Source organism: Necator americanus, chromosome I (genome assembly GCF_031761385.1).
Source record: "Necator americanus strain Aroian chromosome I, whole genome shotgun sequence".
Lineage (NCBI taxonomy): Eukaryota > Metazoa > Nematoda > Chromadorea > Rhabditida > Ancylostomatidae > Necator > Necator americanus.
In genome coordinates, this window is record NC_087371.1 from 31,942,242 (window position 1) to 31,963,208 (window position 20,967).

The 20,967-nt window shown below is 40.8% G+C and overlaps 4 protein-coding genes across 6 annotated transcripts; 2 read left to right on the forward strand and 2 right to left on the reverse strand.

Moving 5' to 3' along the window:
* Window positions 1-203: 203 nt before the first annotated feature.
* RB195_007472 (uncharacterized protein) lies at window positions 204-2,100 on the reverse strand (the record flags this gene model as incomplete). 2 transcript variants are annotated; one of them, XM_064181119.1, is made up of 3 exons in its annotated part: window positions 204-748; window positions 947-1,178; window positions 1,918-2,100. In XM_064181119.1, the coding sequence occupies 3 exons, from the start codon at window positions 2,098-2,100 to the stop codon at window positions 204-206; spliced, it is 960 nt and encodes a 319-aa protein (XP_064037933.1). The 2 variants fall into 2 exon arrangements, with proteins under 2 accessions (XP_064037933.1, XP_064037934.1); XM_064181120.1 differs by having other exon boundaries at window positions 1,918-2,034.
* A 7,288-nt stretch (window positions 2,101-9,388) lies between these two features.
* On the reverse strand, window positions 9,389-11,349 carry RB195_007473 (uncharacterized protein; the record flags this gene model as incomplete). The annotated part of the gene is made up of 3 exons (XM_064181121.1): window positions 9,389-9,930; window positions 9,989-10,217; window positions 11,233-11,349. The coding sequence occupies 3 exons, from the start codon at window positions 11,347-11,349 to the stop codon at window positions 9,389-9,391; spliced, it is 888 nt and encodes a 295-aa protein (XP_064037935.1).
* A 4,176-nt stretch (window positions 11,350-15,525) lies between these two features.
* Window positions 15,526-18,455, forward strand: RB195_007474 (uncharacterized protein; the record flags this gene model as incomplete). 2 transcript variants are annotated; one of them, XM_064181122.1, is made up of 3 exons in its annotated part: window positions 15,526-15,588; window positions 16,024-16,077; window positions 18,309-18,455. In XM_064181122.1, 3 exons carry the CDS (start codon window positions 15,526-15,528, stop codon window positions 18,453-18,455), a joined length of 264 nt encoding a protein of 87 aa, XP_064037936.1. The 2 variants fall into 2 exon arrangements, with proteins under 2 accessions (XP_064037936.1, XP_064037937.1); XM_064181123.1 differs by having other exon boundaries at window positions 15,580-15,588.
* A 1,405-nt stretch (window positions 18,456-19,860) lies between these two features.
* On the forward strand, window positions 19,861-20,864 carry RB195_007475 (uncharacterized protein; the record flags this gene model as incomplete). Its single annotated transcript, XM_064181124.1, has 4 exons — window positions 19,861-19,887; window positions 20,043-20,105; window positions 20,208-20,278; window positions 20,789-20,864. 4 exons carry the CDS (start codon window positions 19,861-19,863, stop codon window positions 20,862-20,864), a joined length of 237 nt encoding a protein of 78 aa, XP_064037938.1.
* Between the last annotated feature and the right edge of the window lie 103 nt (window positions 20,865-20,967).

The window sequence follows — 20,967 nt, forward strand, 5'->3', positions numbered from 1 at the left end:
ACTACCTTAGTCATTCAATTACGTCGATGCTTGTCTCAAAATCTTTTGAACCACCAGACCGAATGATAGTATATTTACGTGAGAAGTGAAAAGGTGAGATTTTTGACATTGTGGAATGTAAAGACCGCGTATATCAAAAAAAATTTATTCTTTACAACTACTACGTCAATACGCACTACGTGCCTCCGATCGCTATTTGCTTCCTAAACTTTCTTCTTAGCAGATGTTGCAACGCTGCGACGAGGACACGGACAATAGTGTGAATCTTTGCCGGGACGTCCTGGTTGTCCGTTGGCTCCCGGTTGCCCGTCCATTCCTTTATTTCCGGGTGCACCTGGATGACCCGGAGGTCCCGTGGGTCCAGGTGTGCCGGGTGATCCATCGTTCCCACGAGCTCCAGCTTTCCCAGGTTCTCCACGTCCCCCAGGATGTCCAGGCATACCTGGCGCGCCGGTACCCTTTCTGCCATCCATACCAGGTGGCCCAGGTCTTCCATCCATCCCGGGGTGACCAGGTATACCAGGATCGCCTGGTGGACCTTGTGGTCCAGGTTTACCATTCTCTCCACGTGTTCCTGGGTTCCCAGGTCTTCCGTCCATGCCGGGATGTCCTTGTGGTCCGTCGAGTCCGGGCGGACCTGGTGGTCCTGGTGGACATCTAATGCATGCACGGTCCGGAGCAGGGCAATGTATTGGAGCGTAGACTGTCATGTCATCTCTTCCTGGCATTCCTGGAGGACCAGGAGTTCCTGAAATGACAGGTGATATGAACCAAAATATCACTGAAAATTCGAGAAAAATGAATGTTTATTTGATGAAAAATCGTGTGTTTTGGCCCCAAAAAACTGGCAATATTGCACGACTTGGAGGGTTCAGGTAGAGGATAGCAACTATATCCAGGCAACTAACTGCTTACTTTTAGTTCCCAGTGATTCAGAAAAGCTAACCTGGTTGTCCTGGTTGGCCGGGCGGCCCAGGTGGTCCTGGAGGACATGTTATTCTTATCGGCTCACAATGACACCAAGCTGGAAGACCAGCGAACTGCCTTTTCTGACGAAAGATTGACGTGAAGGGATTCGGTAGCGGTTTCGATGGCGGTGAGACAGCGATTTGTACGTCCATCATTTCTGCCCATGCTGCATCGGTCTCAACACGAAAAGCTGCCACTGAGTCTAAGACCTTAACATACGTAATTTATTGGACATTCAATCAACGGTCTCTTTGATGAAACACTCCTTCGTGATTTGACACTTTCGTTTTCCAAATTCTCCCTAGAAATACTACTTCAAGACTATGAGTTTATTTTGTGCCTCATTTACTGTAACTGTGAAGTAGTAGAGACTAAAAAGAAACGAAGTGACACTAAAATCGGAGCAAAAAACGGTATTGACAGCAATTCATTTGCAAGAAAAGGCTATGCATCGCAATTTTTTTTTCAGAAATAATCACATACTCTGGGAATGTTTATTAGGGTGCGGGTGTATTCGTCTGTATTAAAGCCATCACCCTACGAATCTTAGGTGGTACGGATTTCAGGTTGAGTATTCGTATACGGGATCGTAGATTATGGAGAGGCGTGTGATTCCGTCCATTTCTTCCTCGCCGTAAAAAATGGCCTGGAAGATGCGGCGCGTGCACAAGGCTGGCGCGCTCCAATCGAAATCGTTGTAGAAAACAGCGCCCCGGAACGCTCGAAGCCGTATCTTCCGTGCCGTTTTTTACGGCGATTGGGAAGAAATGAGCGGGATCCCAACCGTTTCTGCAATCTACGATCCTGTATAGTCTTTGACCATTGGAAATCCATATCACGTCAGATTCCTGGGGTGATGGCTTTAAGAGAGCGGAGTGATTTTTAAAAACGGCTAATGGTTGTAACTCCTTGTATCGCTCTCGGAGAAATTAATGGAAAGCTACTCACCATATTGTGGATTTCGCCGATTTCATTCAATAGTGACGGGATAGCGATTAGACATGTGGAAACAGCTAAAGCTGAACAGAATAACGCGACTTTCACGATATGCTTTTCAGCAACCATCGCTAGAACATTTAAGGTCCACATTTGTGGGACTTTTATAGTGGCTACCATGAGACGGAACATCATCTTCGTACAATATAAATACAAAAAGTGCAAACCGGGGAAAAAGGTTTGCCGCTAGCCGCTTATCATCTGCTAGTGGAACTTCTGAACTGAAAAAACAGTGGAACCATCGTAAAGGAATGTAGTATTGTATCGTTAGTTATTGATAAACCGTAGTAGGAAAGAACATGAAGTCGGATGAAAGGTTTTCTTTTTTCTACAGGATTTCCATTGCTTGGTAGTTAGCGCTCCTAAAAAGTGTACATGTTCAGTTGTGTGTGATATTTAAGCACGTTTGCTTCGTTTTTATATTATTATTATTATTGTTATTATTATTATTATTGTATTATATTATATTATATATTATTATTGTATCATTATTATTACATTATTATTTATTATATTATATTATTATGTATATGTATTTGTTAAATTTTTAGTTCTTTAAAGTTAAAGTGTACCTGAAAATTACTGTTCCACTTTTTCCAAAGGTTGTTTTCGAGATTTTCAAGGAAAGAGGTTTATTCAGACCCGTAGGATAGTGGAATACGCCTGAGCAGTAGAAATCCCTTTCTGAAAATGAAACTGAAGTTTGCAACAACAACAATAATAACAAGAAGTTAAAAGATAAGAAATAAGGTGTGGCTGAGGTTTATCACTTCTTTCAGAGTGCGTCAAAACGTTCAATTCAGGATTATAGAAGTTTTGTGGATGTATTTTGCCCTCTACTATAAATTAGTATGAATTACTAAGCGTATCCGTCATTTCAGATCAGTTATTTTTATTCTCCAAAACAATAAAACAAACCTGGAACCGATTTTATCAGCGCAGGAAAAAGAAGGAAATGATTGCTGACCATTGGAAGTGTCGAACCATCGTCTCGCAGATGGTTGGTCTAGTGGTTTGTCACCATTGCCCCTACTCTAAAAACTAGGAAAACATCAGCCTGAACACCTCACAATCTCGGAAGCGCTACTTTTTGGCCTCTTCTATGTTATTTTGAAAGGAAAACCTGCTACATCCCAGAGAACGCTGTGAAACTATTAGGTTGGCTACTAAGTTCCCGCCGTTTTTTAAAGTTTTAATCTAATCTTTATTTAATAATTTAATCTTTTGATTTTTTTTTTAATTTAATAATTCATGAAATATTTGTGACATAATGTTTTATGCCATTCAAAACACTCAACTTGACATTCCATTTTAATGATCTGAAAATTAATATAAATTAGCTATGAGCAAAAAATAAAACATAGAATAAAATTTAAAAAAAAAACGGCGGGGACTTAATTGCCAACCTAACATAATTTAAAACTTAAGTATAAGTCGTGTCCTTTCTCATAGCAAATTCTGGCAACAATGTAGTTTTTGTTGTAGAATGGCGTACGCCAACGGAGAAATGAAATTTTTTTTTTACAACAGAATGCGATGATCATTTGAGTGCAGTTCAAATGACGAGAAGTTTGGCGGCATTGTTTGAAGGTTTACTTTATGAGCGTGCCATCGCTTAATAGTTTACTGCTAGACATTCCATGAGGGAAATTAATGTCACGCTGAATCTGCTTAGTTGTTTTGGATTTATTAGCTTCTTGGTTTTAACTACACCAAACATCAACAGTACAACAAGAAAATTATGATACTGTTCTTCGTATTACTACGTCCATCTTGCTTCGAACCTTATATGATCACATTTATAAACTTAGGTCTAGTTGAAGGCATCACCCCACGAATCTGGAGTGGTACGGATTTCCGGTAGAGTATTCGTATACGGGATCGTAGATTATTGAGAGAACGGTGATTCCGTCCATTTCTTCCTAATTGCCGTAAAAAACGGCCCGGACGATACGGCTTCGGGCATTCCGGCTCACTATTTTCCACAAGGAGCTTTGTGCGCGTGCCGCATCTTTCGGGCCGTTTTTACGGGAATTAGGAAGAAATGGACGGAATCACCCCCCCCCCCCCTCCATCCCCCTTTTCACAATCTACTATGCCGTATACGAATACTCCACCTGAAATCAGCACCACCTCAGATTCGTGGTATGCTGCCTTTAAGAGGAGCCTAAAAGTATGTATAGTCGGATCAAGGGGACACGGTGGACCCAGTGATAGCGATCTAAACGGGAATACCGCTAGTTTACGCTTTATTCATCTCTGCATCTTTGCAGTGGAGGTAGCGGTGGTTCTCCACTGCGAGCGCAGCTGTTTACGCAACTGCGCCCGACTTCACGTCGTTTCGACTCGACTATAATTCTGCTGTATCGGACAGTACGAGGAGTTTAGCGCAGTCGGTAGGAGGTTCCGCTATGTTTGCACTCTGGATCGGAAGTTCGGATCCGCACTACTCTAAACCGAGTCTTTCATCTTTCTGAAGTCCCAAATTCGACCTTCTTTGAATCTTGGCATCGTAGAGTTTGATTGTGTACTACTTTTTGAAGTCGATAAAGCGGTACCAGATTTGTCTGGGAGGATAAAAACACTGACGTGACCCGTCGGCTAGCCTCCACATGTCATTTTGTGAGGCTGCATGCGCGTTCATAAACCTCAAACGAAGTCTGAGTTGAAGGCGTTGGCACAACCCTAGTGGATTGACACGCCAACGACTTTATCTTCCTTCACTCCTTTTATGTTTATTATTGTTATTTTTTTTAAATTTTTTTAGGTTTCATTTTTAGCGGTTAAATTAGAGGTAAACGATCGGAAAAGAATTGGTAGCCTCTTCCTTCCATTGATTTTGACTTGACTGTGTTTAAGGTAGCTGATCCTAATGCGAAATTCCTCAGGCGTTCTTCTGGGGCTAACTTTGGGATTGAAATCACCAACAATGCCTTTGAAGAAGGTACGGTATTCTCTAAGTGAAGTACAATCTCGAGGCACAACGTAAAAACAAAAAAGCTTTTGTCGATATAATGAGGAAGTCCTTCGACCTCTTGTTCTTGCGTAGCTTGATGTTGGAATACGCGTAAAGTGACGAATTACATGGTTAGTTATTAAGTTGGCGTTGGACCACATCGTTCTCATCCGCTAGACGTCCGACCTTCGGGTCGTAAATTAGTAGCCTTCGGGAAAGAGTCGATGTTCTTGGCCATCGGCTCCCTGTTGACGAGGACGCCAACTCGTTCCAAAAACTTCTACGATTACGTCGTAAAACGCGTTGGCGCTCCTAAGTGAATCAGTACTTTATCCTTCTTTTTTTTTTCCAGTTTCATATTACAGCGTTGAGAGTGGTGAAGTTGTCGCCGAAAACGTGGATTGTGAATTGTGTTTTATCGCATGGCAAAACCTCTCGATAGACGTCGAACTTTAATCTTCTTTTTGTATGGCTTTTTCTCATCTTTATTTATATAAAATTTAGAGAAAAAAAAACGGCGAAATCCTGAAAATCGCAGGGTGTAGAAGCTGCGCAAATCGGCTACCGGATTGCTTAGAGTCAATTACTCCGATTTTTTATATTTGTTAAGATTGCACACTTGACGCGGTGAAAAAATAAGCATTTTGCAGATTTAACATTTTTCTTAACAACTTTTACGGAACCGGATAGTTTCTGTCTTAAAATTGATAAATTTGGATAGGAAAAATTCAAAAAAAGTTGAAAATTTTTAAATTCTTCTCATCTGAATTCCGAAGAAACTTGAAGCTCGCAAGCAAAATCGATGCGACTATTCTGTTGGGCGAAGTCTCTATGAAAAGCTACTCAAAGTACTTCTGCAGGTGCTCTTTCTGTCTTCAGACCTAGAGGGATCCAGGACGTGTGGATTTTAAGGGGTGGGGGGCTGAAGCGAACGAGGGGTAACATGATAGTCAGCACAAAATATTACGCAGTGTTGGATAATTACGTACATTATAAAAAATTACAAAAAGTGTTATTAAATCATCACATAAATCACAAAATAGTACGTATAGTGTTAGGCCCAGGACCGCATGGAAGCCCTAACATTTTGTTATCAAAAAAGTACAACGTGTTGAGACAATGAGACCACATAGGTTCGAGACCCGGCTGAGTCAAATTTTTGCAAAGTAGTTAGAAACTGAAAACCATTTCTTAAAAAATGAAGAAAAATTTTAATTAAACAATTAATGATAAATTAAAAATTATTAAATTAAATAATTACATTTTATGTAGTCTGCAGCAGTTCAAAAGTGGATTTATTAGAATTTAATGATTAGAAATGCATTATGTGCTCATTGCGAGGTCTGGGAGATCGTGAATAACTTCGTCAGAAGAAGACCAAAAGAAAAAAATTCAGGTAGTTTTTCAAATAAGGTTTGTCTTGAAAAACAGCCATATCACTGTTTTTTCCACCTCTTAGTCTTTTTGGATTTTTGATGGGATAAAATTTAAAGTTTTTAGACTTTTTTGGACTTGTCCTGTCTACATTTTAGGAGAACCACACGGTTCGGGAAGGAGAAATTTTGCGCATAAGGGTTCCCTTAGTCCCTCTACGGGTGATTTTTTGAAGCGTCCTCCCATTTTTTGGAATGGGAAGACTTGCCAAAATCCCAATTTTTGCTCGCGCGGTGAAAACTGTGTGATCTTGAATAAAATTCATTAACTCAGAGTAACTCAGAGCGAAGCAAACCATCTTCCAGTATGTTATAGCCGTAGAATTTTCTCTATCATATGCTGCATCACACAATTTCTAGGACTCCGCCGTTTTTCCAGATTTTTTGATAGGACAAAAATGGTAAAATGTCATTTATCTAATCTTCGCCCTATCAAAATTCCAAAAAGAGTAAGAGGTATGAAGAAATAGTGATATGTCTGTTTTTTAGGGCAAACCCTCTTCTCTAAAAAGGTTCCTAGAATGTTTTCTTTGGTCCTCCTATGACGAAGTTCTTCGCGATCTTCCACACCTAACAATGTGCACAGAGTCTGAGTTTTTTTGGTCATTAAATTCCATTTAACCCATTTTTAAACTGCTATAAACTACATAAAATTCTAAATTCTTCATTTCTTAGAAATGGTTTAAAGCTCCTAACTCTTTTGCAAAAATTTGTCTCATCCGGGTGTCGAACTTGCGTCCATTATCATAATGTAGGAACAAAATGCTAGTTTTTCCGTGTTTTTTTGTCGTCGTTCTTCTCCAATTTGACTTTTGCACTTGATTCTTCTCTTTTTTTTGTCGTCGTGTCGTCCTTGAATTAGTATTTGAAGATATTTCATAGATTTAAGAATAAAAATAGAATAGAATAAAAATGAAAATATTTCAACAGCAGCATTTCAACAACATTTCAATAAATTTGTTTCTTCTACTACTTGGTATTTCTTCGTTTCTCTCAGGTGCCGATTTTCTCATTTTCCATTTATTCTATTTGTTGCTCGGCTAATTTTTCGATTTTTTCTTCCTTGAAACGCATGGAATTTCCAAAATTTTGAATTGGCAGCAGCCGAGAACTGTCGCAGGAATGTTGAGGGAGGAGGAGGAGAAGAAGAAGAAGGAGGGGAGGGAGATCGTATTCAAGAGGGTCGTGTCCCATCATTACGCTTGACCCTAATCCTTACCTTAATCACTATTGCTAGCTCTAGTGCGCCATTTCGAGCGCAACTCTAGATTTGAGGTCGATTTGACCTGACTATAGTGGTTTATTGCAAACCGCCTGTTGCTAATATTGTCTTTAAGGATGTTCACCAATAAAACATCACGTTCTGTTTCACCAGCGATGCCTTAGGGTATTGCACTAATTGTTATGTTAGTATAGAAGGAATATAGGGGCGATTTCTTCTCACAACCTTGTGTAGTACTTCTGTTTTGAGATGAATGTGGATTATCCACAATATTCATAAAAAGAAACACTTGATTGCAGCTTCCTAGATTTTCCAGATTTTCCCAAAATAGGTATTTTGTGATTTTATGACTGGTATGAACTGCGCATCATAATTCATTCATAATCCTAGGGATGGTTTTATCGCGATACTAAGGAGATCCTTTTTAAAGACTGATTAAGGATTAGCCTTCACTCAGACTCACTTTCGCAGATGACTTAGTTGTAATTGAACGGGTCAAAGTAAGGGCTTTTTCCAACCAGTACGCTTGTTTTAGAGGAAATTACTGTTTCTCTTCCTTTCCAAACTTGAATGTGATCAGAAATTCAAAATTGAAGTCCTGCACTTTCCTATTGCTATGGCTAAAGTTAGGTCCTATGTCCAATAAAATTTATCCAACTGGCTAAAGGCATGGCCACACAAATCTGGGGTGGTAAGGGTTAGAGGCGGGTAGTGCCTATACGGGGTCGTAAATTGGTAAGAAGAGACTAATTCCGCTCATCTCTTCCTGTATCAGTGTAAACAGACGACCCCGGAACGCTGTTTCTTACGCCCCAGCCTGCGATTCGTCGAAAATCCATTCGGACGAATCACAGATGGGGGCGGGGCGCAAAGGTTGTGCATTGCAACAGAAGCCGTCGTAAGAAACAGCGTTCCGGGTTCGTGCGTTTACACGGATACAGGGAGAGATGAACGGAATCACCCTCTTCTTCACAATCTACGACCCTGTATAGACATTACCCGCCTGAAACCCGGACCACTCCAGAATCATGGGGTGGTGCTTTAAAACGAGGCCTGGCAACCGCTATCTGATCGTAAATTGCTGGAAAATTGGATAAAGTTCTTTTGAATCGGGTATTTATGTCTAACTGCATCAACGCCGAATATATTATATTGACCAGACGAACGGTTAGGTCTCGCAAGGAAGTGCAGTCCAGAAAAAACCCTGCAGAAATGGCGGTTGTCATGTTTTAAGACCTGCGACCCACGAGAGGGGTCCCAGAGAGGCAGGAATGTGCGTGTAGAGCACAGGAAGCGGTCGAGCTGTTGTGGACGTGCCATTGTCGCGAAGGCAAACATAAATATGCTTTCATTTAGAAAAAAAAACCTTACCTTGTTCTCCATAGATTTCTCCTAAAAGTGCAAGAATCTTGATATCGAAGTTTTTAGAGCCTTCTAACCCCAAATCGAATCCTTCATCTAGGTTCAAAGAAGAAAAAAAGGATTTCCAGAATTGCTCGCCACATTTTCGGTGAAGTTTGCGACTTCTGCACTTGCTTATTGCTCCTTCTCGGACTCATAGTGTTCTCCACTGTTTTTTTTAAACAACGCTCTTCATGTGGGATTTTTTCTGCATTTGTCTTTGTAGTTGTCTGTACCGTTGGATTTAAAACAGCCACAAGTTCCGGAAGGGACCACTTTCTTTACACGCATCAGCAAAGTGTCACGCAGTTATATCTATGACTATTAAGGATCTCTGTTGTTTCTGTGACAAATTTCAAATAAGAGAGAGAAACATATTTTTCATTAGACCTACTACAAGAGACCACAAATTTAGGCCTTCTTCTTCTTGGAGCGCGTGCTACGACGCGGGCACGGACAGTAGTGCGAATCTTTGCCCGGACGACCAGGCATTCCGTTGGCGCCCGGATGCCCGTCATTTCCGCGCTGACCAGGCATACCCGGCTGCCCGGGTGGTCCGCGATGACCCGCTTGACCAGGTTGGCCATCATTTCCGCGAGCGCCAGCCTTCCCAGGTTCTCCTCGCTGGCCCGGATGTCCAGGCATCCCAGGTGCACCTGTACCCTTACGACCGTCCTGTCCTTGTTGTCCTGGTCTCCCATCCATACCAGGATGACCTGGTTGTCCTTGATCTCCCATAGGTCCTGGTGGTCCGGCCTGACCATTCTCTCCACGTGGTCCCGGATTTCCAGGCCTGCCATCCATACCAGGATGTCCTGGTGGTCCTTCTGGACCAGGTGGCCCTGGTGGTCCCGGTGGACATCTGATGCATGCTGGATCGGGCGCAGGGCAGTGAATAGGAGCGTATATAGTCATGTCATCTCGACCTGGTGGTCCAGGTGGGCCGGGATTGCCTAGAAAATGAGCAAATAGATGAAAGCCTATATTTTTGAAGAAGACGAGAGCGTTTACCTGGTACTCCAGGCTGGCCGGGTGGTCCAGGAGGACCAGGCGGACAGCTTATTACTACTGGTTCACAGTGGCACCAAGCTGGCAGACCGTACTGCCTTTTTTGGCGGAAAATCGAATTGAACGGATTTTCTCGAGCTTTTGACGGAGGTGTAACGGATAATTGTATGTCCATCATCTCAACCCAAGCGGAATCTGTCTGAACACGGAAAGTTGCAACCGCATCGAGGACCTAAATTCAGCAGGTAAACCACTTCGTTACCAATATATTATGAAATGTTTCATGATTATTTATTGATTATTGCACATAGAATTTCGAAGCAGAAAATCTTTCAAATTGAATGGTTATTTCGGTCGTTTAAGGCGAAGACTGCTCTTTTCTAGCGGATTTTGATAAATTTTTTAGAGCTAAGGGCTCTATGACTGACACTTCTGCTGTTCAACACTCAAGAATTGTTGGAGGAGAGAATGTGTTGAACTTTCGCGAAAAAAAAGCCCAATAAACTCTCTAATAGAGATTTATCAAGTTTTAAGAACGGTATGGTGGATAAAGGATAAAGTGTCTGGATTTAAAGGCATCACCCCACAAACCTGAGGTGGTGCAGATTTCAGGTGGAAAATTTTTGTAAGGGATAGTAGATTATGGCGAGGGGGCGATTCCGTCCACTTCTTCCTAACTTCCGTAAAAAACGGCTCGGAAGATGCGGCCGCATCGCACAAGGCTGGCGCGCTCCAGTCGAACTCCTTGTAGAAAATAGTGCGCCAGAACGCCTGAAGCCGTATCTTCCGGGCCGTTTTTTACAGCAGTTAGAAAGAAGTGGACGGAATCGCCCCCTCGCCATAATCTACGATCCCGTATACGAATACTCCACTTGAAATCCGTTCCACCTCAGATTCGTGGGGTAATGCCTTTAATCAATCCGTTTGGGATCCGCCCCCACGTTCACTTCAATTCAGAATCGTTTGAGGTTCAGGAACGTGTAACTGGCCCATACAATGACTTGCGGGGGCTAGCCGACGGGTCAAGTCAGTGTTTTTATCCTCCCGAACAAGTCTGGTACCAATTTATCCGAACCCCGCAGGGATGAAAGGCTTGGTGAGCGCTGGGGCGGATTCGAACCTCCGATCGATTGTGCAGGAAGCGGAACCTCTAACCGCTACACTAATGTACACCCGCCCTCAGCCAGGTTAAATAATAACCATCTGAAATGAAAAGAAATTAACACCGTGGGAAAAAAAAATCTCACCAAATCATGGACGTTGTTGATTTCACTGTACAATAATGGGATAACGATCAGACATGCTGTGATAGCGACTAATGAACAGGCCGAAGCCACGGCAACAATATGCTGCTCGGCTAACATGATCCCATAGAAAATGCTCACGTTGGATGGCGATCGTGGCGCTTTTATACTATATGTGAACGAGAGTAAGACCGTCTCACCCGTCTCTTCTAGACGGTAGCTGACTGAAAAACACAAAAAACTCATCACACACACCTCCTCCAGAAACGTCACGGCTATTTCTTCTCAAATGTTCATAATGCTAGATCCTATTATCTTATATTAGATACACAAACGATCATTTCAACAGAAGGAAAAAGTGATTGAGTGGTTTCAGTGGGGGGAAATGAGGTGGAACATGGTGTAATTAATTACATATTGTATCGCAAATGTGATTTTATTTATTGTTCAAATTCTTATATTACAATTGGTGGCCTAAGAATGCTATGTAGTAATAGAATAATACAAAAATCGATTTAAAAAAAGAAAAATTGTAATTAGTACAGGTTTTTTTTGTTGCTAAAACTGGCCAAGGTGATGGATCACATATGTATGTACATAAATGCGGAACCATCTAGAAGAGAGTGTCATCAGAAAGAAAAATAATAGCTACTGTACAGGTTAGGCATTATTACAAAACAACTTGTAATTATTACTGTAACCAGCATATAAAATGCTAGACTAGACTTTGTAATATCATACTAATATTATTATATAGCTTAAGAACTTATGTGAAGAAGAATTGCGTGCAAAAAAATATTTAACAAATAAATCACATAAGCTTTCCAGTTATTGAAAAATGTTCGAAAAATCAGGCCATCTTTTTTACCATATAATTCACAAATTGGTAATATTATACTAATATAATCGGGCGGGTGTAGCGCAGTCGGTTAGAGGTTCCGCTACCTGCACGATCCATCGGAGGTTCGAATCCGCCCTAGTGCTCATCAAGCTTTTCATCCCTCCGAAGTCGTTAAATTGGTACCAGGCTTGTCTGGGAGGATAAAAACACTGACTTGACACATCGGCTAGCCACCGCAAGTCATTGTATAGGCCAGTTACACGTTCGTAAACCTCAAATGATTCTGAATTGAAGTGAACGGGTGGTGGCGGGTCTCAAGCGGATTGCTGAACCCAGACACTTTATCCTTTGTCCTTTAATACACAAATTGTGAGGAACAAATAAGTGATAACCACATATATACGTATTGAATGTCGCCAGAAGATTTTTTTTTCTGATTGAAAGCCAAACCTGAAAGAAACTTCGAGTGCGTTTTCTTCCAAAAGAACAATAAATGAATATCAAGTATTTGTACGATAATTTTTGTCCCTTTCATATAAATCCATTTTTTGAGCAAAGCACAAATTAGTCGCTAGGAATCAGTTATAAAGTGTCATAAAGGATAAAGTGTGTCTGGCGTTAATCAATCTGTTTGGGACCCGAAATCACGTTCACTTCAATTTAGGTTGAGGAATGTGTAGCTGGCCCAAACAATGACTTGTGGGGGTCAACAGACGGGTCAAGTCAGTGGTTTTATCCTCCCAGACAAGTCTGGCACCAATTTATCAACCCTAGTAGAAGTTATTAGTATTAAATATTTGTACGATCATTTTTGTTCCATTCATATAAATTCACTTGTCATGCAAAGTACAAGTTAGTTCCCGTCTAGGATTCCGTAACTTTCAAATTCCTAATCAGCAAACAGAGATTTGAAAAAAAAAACTCTCATTGATCTTCAGGAGACGGTCACAGTCTCATCTAAGAGTTTTATTCCAATCGTTGCTATATTATAGCTTAGCCGTGCAACGTGGCCCACCTACTCCTTGAAAATGGTGGTCACTATCGATTCACAGGCATCCATTTCAGGGACGAAGTACTATTTATTTATATTTGTGAAAAAAACCCGAAAGCTTGAAAGTGAAAGCGCTCTATTTATATTTGTGAACTTAATAGCAAGATGATGCTTAATTCATTGATTCTAGATACGCTATTTAAACCCTAATATTATTTTATTTATATTTATTTATTTGTGAGGAATCTCCTTGCGCACGAGTTACGTAAGGTCTATAGCACGACTAAGCCTATAGTGAGATCAGAAAGATACAAAGCGCCCATATAGGCCGATTTGAATCGAGGTGGGGCCATCACGAACTACAGCAGCGAGAAATGCTGGTAAACGAAGGGTCCCGCCTCCTAGATCCTAACCGTGCTACTCTTCGACGGATCGGTTCGACCGCAGCCGCTTACATAACTTCACCATGATGTCGTTTTGACCCTACTATAGAACTATTTCTTCGTTTTGTTTCATGAAAACACAAATAATTGTTGTTTAAGGATTTATATATGTATTGATAAACAGAATACGCATCTTGTACCCATAAAATTTACTGTAGTATGTCCTACTGTACCTCTCTTTCAATAAATGATTGCAGAATCCTCCTGGTTATTATCGATTATTATTTTTGTTGCGTTCAATCAGGAATCAAGACCAGTTTTTGGGCATCCCACAGGAAAGCGACGTAAATGGAAAAAGTTTGCAGGAAATTGTCGTTGTGACGAGTATTTCGAATTGATAACGGTGTAAGGGGAAAAACGGTTGAGGTTTAAGCGAATGACTGTCAGTAATTCACCACATCCGTTCCACGTTACTTCACATTTCTTAAGCAGTAAAGTTACTGACAGTCATCTAAAATGATTACATCTAATTGAAAAGCAGATTGTGACCGGCAGAAGGTTTTTTTCTTTCTCGATTTCGTCGATAATTTACGGATGCGGTTGAGAATATGTAATTTTTGGCGAAATCGCTGCCCTCGGGGACTGGCAGCACAATGTCAGCTGATGCTGCTGTTTCAAGATTAATTCGTCGATAATTCACGAATGTGTTGAGAATATGTAATTTTTGGCGAAATCGTTCTTGCCCCCGGGTACTGGCAGCACAATGTCAGATGATGCTGCTATTTCGGTGCGCATTGATTTGTTCATAATCTGAAAAAGTTGAATTCTTTCGCTTCCGTATCCAGTCCGACCGTTACATGAAACCACGAGTTATCCATAACAACCACCCACCCAGTTTCGATATGAATCACATAAATTTCCCTGTTCTTTTTCTCTCGTTGCCGATTTTGTTTTTTTTTTCTTTCATCGTTGATTTCTCATGTACTCTCGACATTTTCTTTTAATCATCAGTCATGCGAAACCGTCGTTCCCCACTTCCGTCGTTTGTTCCTATTCCATTCTTGATTTATTGTTGAACGTTACAGGAACGGAATCCATCCAATCAAACTTTCCTATTAGATTGAATCCATGAAACCTGTAGATGAGAAACGTTCACAGTTTTCCTTCCCCTTTTTTGTTGCACTTTTAGCTAGCTTCTAGCGCCAGTATACCGGTCAAGGGAATTTAAATAAATAAATAAATAAATAAATAAATAATTACATAAATATAAATACAATTCCCAATTCCGAATTCTCAAGAAAAGAGAATGATTGGAGATCGTTGGTCAAGGTGTCTTGTCTTTGTAGAAAAGAGAACGATAAAAAAGTATGGGATGAAAAAGTCTTTTTATGCTGAAAAAAAGGAAAATGATTATTTGCCTACCTCTCTCTCTTCCCCTTTATCATACAGTGATCGATGTGATCATGTGATGATCGATTGACACGATCAGATGCAGTTGACATATTCAACTATTAGACTCGAATATTCGAACATTTATTGCTCAAAGTCCTGCTCGAACATTCGTAAAGATGAATAATAATCCATTTACTTATTTTTGAGCGCATTCGAATGCGAATATTCGGATGTTGTGGACGGCGAATTTGAATCGAGTTTTCAGCGATCTACTTTTTCGATTCTCACGGTTGCCGTGTTTTATTTGTAATATTAAATTCGAATATCCTACAATGTTGGAAAAGTTGATTAGAATTTCAATAACAAATACTTCTGGGGTTTTTTTCCTTCGATATGAGCGCAACAAGAAAAAAAAATTACGAGTTTTAGTTAGGCTCAATTTCGTTTCCTTTGCTTTATTTTTTTTTATTCTCTTACCCTTTAAATTGTTCTCCTTGTTTTCCTACTTTACGTTTAATGTTAAGCTTACGAAACGTATGGAAACGTATGGAAAAAAGTGCACTTTTAGAAGTTTTCACACTGATTCATCGTAGTTTTTGCCTATTCACGATCATATGTCAGCTGATTCACGTCTGTGCGTATTGATGGGAGGAGGAAACTGATAATAGTTCTCCATCCTTCCGATAAATATGTGTAGCAACCGCTGGCTTATTGCATCACTGCTCATCGTTTCCTTATTTATCATGTCTGAGGTAAGCGCTTAAACCCCTAAGCTAGCCTTAAGTCTCTTCAGGCTCTTAAAGGCATGACCCCATGAATCTGGAGTGGCACGGATTTCCGGTGGAGTATTCGTATACGGAATCGTAGATTATGAAGAGCGGTGTGATTCCGTCCATTTCTTCGTAATTTCCGTAAAAACCGGCTCGGAAGATGCGGCGCGAGGCACAAGGCTGGCGCGCTCCAATCGAACTCCTTGTGGAAAATAGTGCGCCGCCGGGACGCTCGAAGCCGTATCTTCCGGGCCATTTTCTACGGCAATTAGGAAGAAATGAACAGAATCACTCTCTTCCCCATAATCTACGATTCCGTACACGAATACTCCACCGGAAATCCGTACCACTCCAGATTCGTGGGGTGATGCCTTTAAGTCTTGAGAAAGCCTTATATCTAATTCGCATATCTTTCAGGCCACGTCTGTTCCTCGTTCGAAAGAAAAAGGAGGAATTATATCAAGTGAGGAGGTGAGTACACGTTCATTTAGTACAGTTTCATAGCTTTTAGCGCATCAATAAGATTTACATTATAATGAGACAATAAGGCGTGTAAAATCCCTCAAATAAATCTCTCTCAAAATCTCTCTCCAAAAATCAGGCTCTTAATGTATTAGATGTGTACGAATACAGTCATTATCGAAAGAAGTTGAAAGAGGTACAAAACAAAGAAATATTAAAAGCGCGTCGATAAAAGTCGATGAAAACAGAATATTCCTTTCAGGCTATGAGCGATGGGGCTTTTTTATTTTATTTCTTTTTTATTTTTTATTTCGCTGGAAATATGAACGATGAATCGCTTACAGGCCATAGCTGCTAAACACGTCACCCCCTCTTTTACATTTTAGCCAGCGCTCTCCCGTATAATTTAGACTTTTTGAACTCATTTAAAAATAATAGAAAATTGGGACTATCTTCTTTTTCTACGATTTTATTTTCCTAACAGGGCTGATGTAGTGTAGCTATTAGAGGTTCCGCTGCCTGCACGATCGATTGAAGGTTCGAATCCGAAGGTTCGAATCTAGTGCTCACAAAGCCTTGCATCCCTCCGGGATCGATAAATTGGCACCAGACTTGTCTGGGAGGATAAAAACACTGACTTGACCCGTCGGCCAGCCCCCGCAAGTCATTGTATAGGCCAGGTACACGTTCCGTAAACCTCAAACGATTCCGAATTGAAGCGAACGTGGTGGAGCATCCCAAGCGGATTGATTAACGCCAGACACCGTATCCTTTTATCCTTTATTTTCCTGACAAGTTGCACTTATCATACTCTAAGAAAACAAAATGAGAATCGAAAATTAGAGTTCCTCTGCGTTTCACATCCTCAAATTTTTGGATTTAGTACAGCTAGCATATCACTCCCAAAGAAATCTGATTTATTCAAAAAGAAATCAATTCCATTTCATAAATCCAAAATTCTAAGAAAAAAGTCATCAAAATTTCCACAAAGTTCATGCTAATATAAATTAGGATCGAAAATTCAGGGGAAGAGGACTCCCGTCATTTTGATTTTGTATCATAAGCTATTACTTTTATCTAGTGAACCTGATAGGTATATTCCAGAAAGGGAAGTCCTCACTGGGAATCCAAGAGGGAGCCCTTTATCAAAAAATATTCCATCCATTCGCGAAAAGCGGATTTCTTCTTCATACTGAAAATCACGCTAAAATTCTTTTTTTCTGTAGAAGACGAAATGGTCCTTTTTTTCAAATAACCAAGAACTGAAATTTGTTTGTCTATACACACACCCACACCTAAAAGAGAGTACAAGGCGAGAGGATACAGGAGGACAATGAGTCAGAAATATGGCTATGCGATAAAAAAAAGTAAGAATGACTCAAGGAATATGAATTGCGGGGAACATTTCCATTTCCCTCAAACCCTCAAGAAGAGCGATTCAAAGAATTTCGACTTTTGGTGTTTTTTTTTTCTTGGAATAGTAGTAACGGTAAGTGCGAGCCTAAGGTACGATGAAGAATTCCGTTCATCACCATACTTCAATTTCTAAATTAACTTCTTTAACCACTTCTATACTGCTCCTGTCAAGAATTTGTGATCCCTGAGTTTCGCCCTTCCTGGGTTTTAACGGATCGGATCTACAGTAGGACAGATCTGAACGAAGAGACGTGCTCGCTTGACTTCAGCCTTTTGCTGTGCTTCACCACCCCACTGTGAGGACTCGTTCCTAGCCATCTGCTTGAAAACCATAAAAAACTTTCTGGTATACAACCGCTGACGCAATATTGCACTATAAATTAATCGATTCCTTTAGTCCTTTACCTCTGGTCCTTTATAAATTATTCGGTTCGGGCCAAAACGACATGAATCACGAGTGTAGTTGCGGCGCAGTTGCGTACGGGCTCGAAATGGCGCGGTAGAGGCAGCAGCAGTTGGGACCGAGTTGGGACCGTCGCGATTTGAAGCGATGGGTGATCCCAGCAACGGTTTCACCACGCTCCTAGCCGCACTGCTCCATTGAAGCGCCTCGAGAGAAGCCGCATACGCAATTGCGTACCTGCTACATGTCGTTTTGACCCTACTATATTAATTCGCTAACACCTACTACGATCCATAAATTAGAACTCGATAGCACGCCAAAAGATCCATTTGTCATCGCTACATTTTTTTTTCTAAAAATAGTAACACAAACAACTATCAATCGATTGATAACGACATTAAAGTACATCGAATATTTGCAGGTAAAAGAACAGCTTGAAGAAGCACTCGCAAGAGAGGACGAAAAGAAGAAAAAGAAAGAGGAGGATACCTTGCTTCCAAGAAACCGCTACCTGAGACGCCATCACATGGGACACGATCCTTGCCGTTATGTTCACCATTGCGATTGATTGATTTATTGACGATTGATTCGTTGATCTACGTAATTTCATTGAGTAGCCACAGAAATCATTATCCAGATCAAGTGTACGTGTTTTGAATAAATTTTGCTCGCTGGGACTTTCCCCATGATCATCATCTCAAGCATGGGAAGCTGAATTCTATTCTGTGACCGTATACTGGGTCCTGGTATGAGTACCTTCAGTAGATCAAGAAGCCCTGTGGAAATATTTACTGCTGAATCACTCGCTAAGAATAAACAAGGGTGAATGCAAATAATGGGAATGAAGACTACGAACACTACAGTAATTTATATTGATAAATCAACAACGTCGCTAACTTTGGTTAAAAGCATCACCCCACGAATCTGGGGTGGCACGGGTTTCAGGTGGGTTATGCCTATATGCGCTTGTAGATTGTGGGGAAGAAGGTGATTCCGTCCATTTCTCGCTGTATCAGTGGAAACGGACGACCCCGATTCGTCGAAAACCTATTCGGACGCCCCGATAGGCAATTCATTTCATTCCGACGAATCGCAGGCGGGGGCGGGGCGCAAGGGTGGCGCGCTGCAATAGAGGACGTCGTAAGGAACAGCGTTCTGGGGTCGTGTGTTTACACTGATACAGGGACAGATGAACAGAATCACCCTTTCCCCATAATCTACGGCCACGTATAGGCATAACCTACATGAAACCCGTACCATCCCTGGATTCCGTGGGTGACTCTTTTAACTCTGCAACAGATAACATAAGTGAAATGCAGAGATGAAATCCACTATAATAAAGACAAAATATAGTCGGGTCAATACGACATGAAGCACGGACATTTGCGCAAGCGGCTGCGCTCGAAGCGGAGCGATGGAGCGTAGCGGTTGGGATCGCGTAAGGACCATCACTGCCGCCACTCACCTCTGCAGTTCGCCATGGTCCCACCTCGAATCCAACCGCTGTCTCGACCGCACCGCTTCCGAGCGCGGTCACTTGCGTAACGGTCCGTGCTTCATGTCGTTTTGACCCAACTATACATTCACCGCTCAGAAAATTTAAACAACTTACCCATTTGTGGAGAAATTATGCAGCATTGAAGGGAATTAATTATCACTGGTCATTTTATTATTTGGATTTGCTGGAATTTATTTGAAAACTTGAAAGTTTCCAAGTATTCTTCTTAGACATTGCGAACATTAAAATTTTTATTTAATTTTTATGAATTGAATTGTGATTTTTTTGAATTTTTATGAATGCATACGCCTCATAGGCCAGGAATCGGTACCAGAAAATTGCGATTTCACAGGTGAAAAGATAATCTTTAATAGGTTAACTCACAGAGCAAAATAAGTGTCTGACCCGTACCATCATAATCATTATTAGGCAGTAGAACTGCAAGGTTAGCCTCATTTACTATTGTGCGCTCCAAATGAACGGCGTGAAAGAGCTTGAAAAGGTACGGTTTCTCCGATAAACTGGTGTTCTGCTCTAGACACGCTGCGCCCTCTTCCTAAAAATGAAGGCACTTCCAGAAGTGCAAAAGTTCCGCTTTCCTTGGATCTTGGCATAGAGATCCTCTTCCTAAAAATGAACTAAAATCTTCGATTTCAGAAAGTAGACAGACAAGTGTTATGGGATCGACTTGATGAATGGTCCGATAGAAATATTTCACAGGTAAGCAGCAAATTTACCTGTTTTATTTATTTTATTTCCAACATTCTTGTTTTTTTTTTCTTCAAACTTTGATTCCCACTGAATTGCTCTATTTTTATGGAGGTGTTCAAGCAAGCACAGCCAGGCGATGAAATCGAAGTGTCGATTGTGGTGGATTTCAGAAATGCACCAAGGTAAAGTAAGGTTAAGAGAAAATCGAGGAAAGAGTTACAGTAAATCAATATCCTTATGGATATGAGATTTGTTAACGCTTTTGTAGCATTCTATTATTACTACAATTTATTATTACTGTAACAAAATTATTTTATTAAATTCCCATTATCCTTTCTCTACCGAATATCCCCTCCATATCGAGGTGTGAACTGCTGATCTGTCATGATCGCTTGTGGTTTTCTCTCGTGCTCTGTAAGCATCTCCTAGGGAACGTAGGCTAACATTTTGTCTTCTGTAAAAATTTATCCAGAGTAGTACGCAGGGTAAGGATATTTTATCGCCAGTCCAATTATTTATACGAATCAGATTGTGATGGCGTTTTACAAAGAGAACTGAAATTGGTCTGTGTCAAAAAAAGGACTGTCTATTTCTTATTACTTGAGCCTATTTAACGATATTTTTACTTGTCATCGATTTCTATTCGAACGAATAGGAAAAAAAAGAAAAGGACGTCCAAATTTTCTTTTAAGGTACACTTGCGCTGAAGAGAAGAAACTTTTCATGACGAAAATCGCACAACTGGAAGCCCGCTATATGCCGAAATAGTTGATTCATCATAAATTTTGTGCTTAATTTATCCAGTCTTTTTTTTTGTTGAAATAACAAAGAGGACCTGCTGACTTCTTGGAAGTTAGCTTCGGAATTAAGA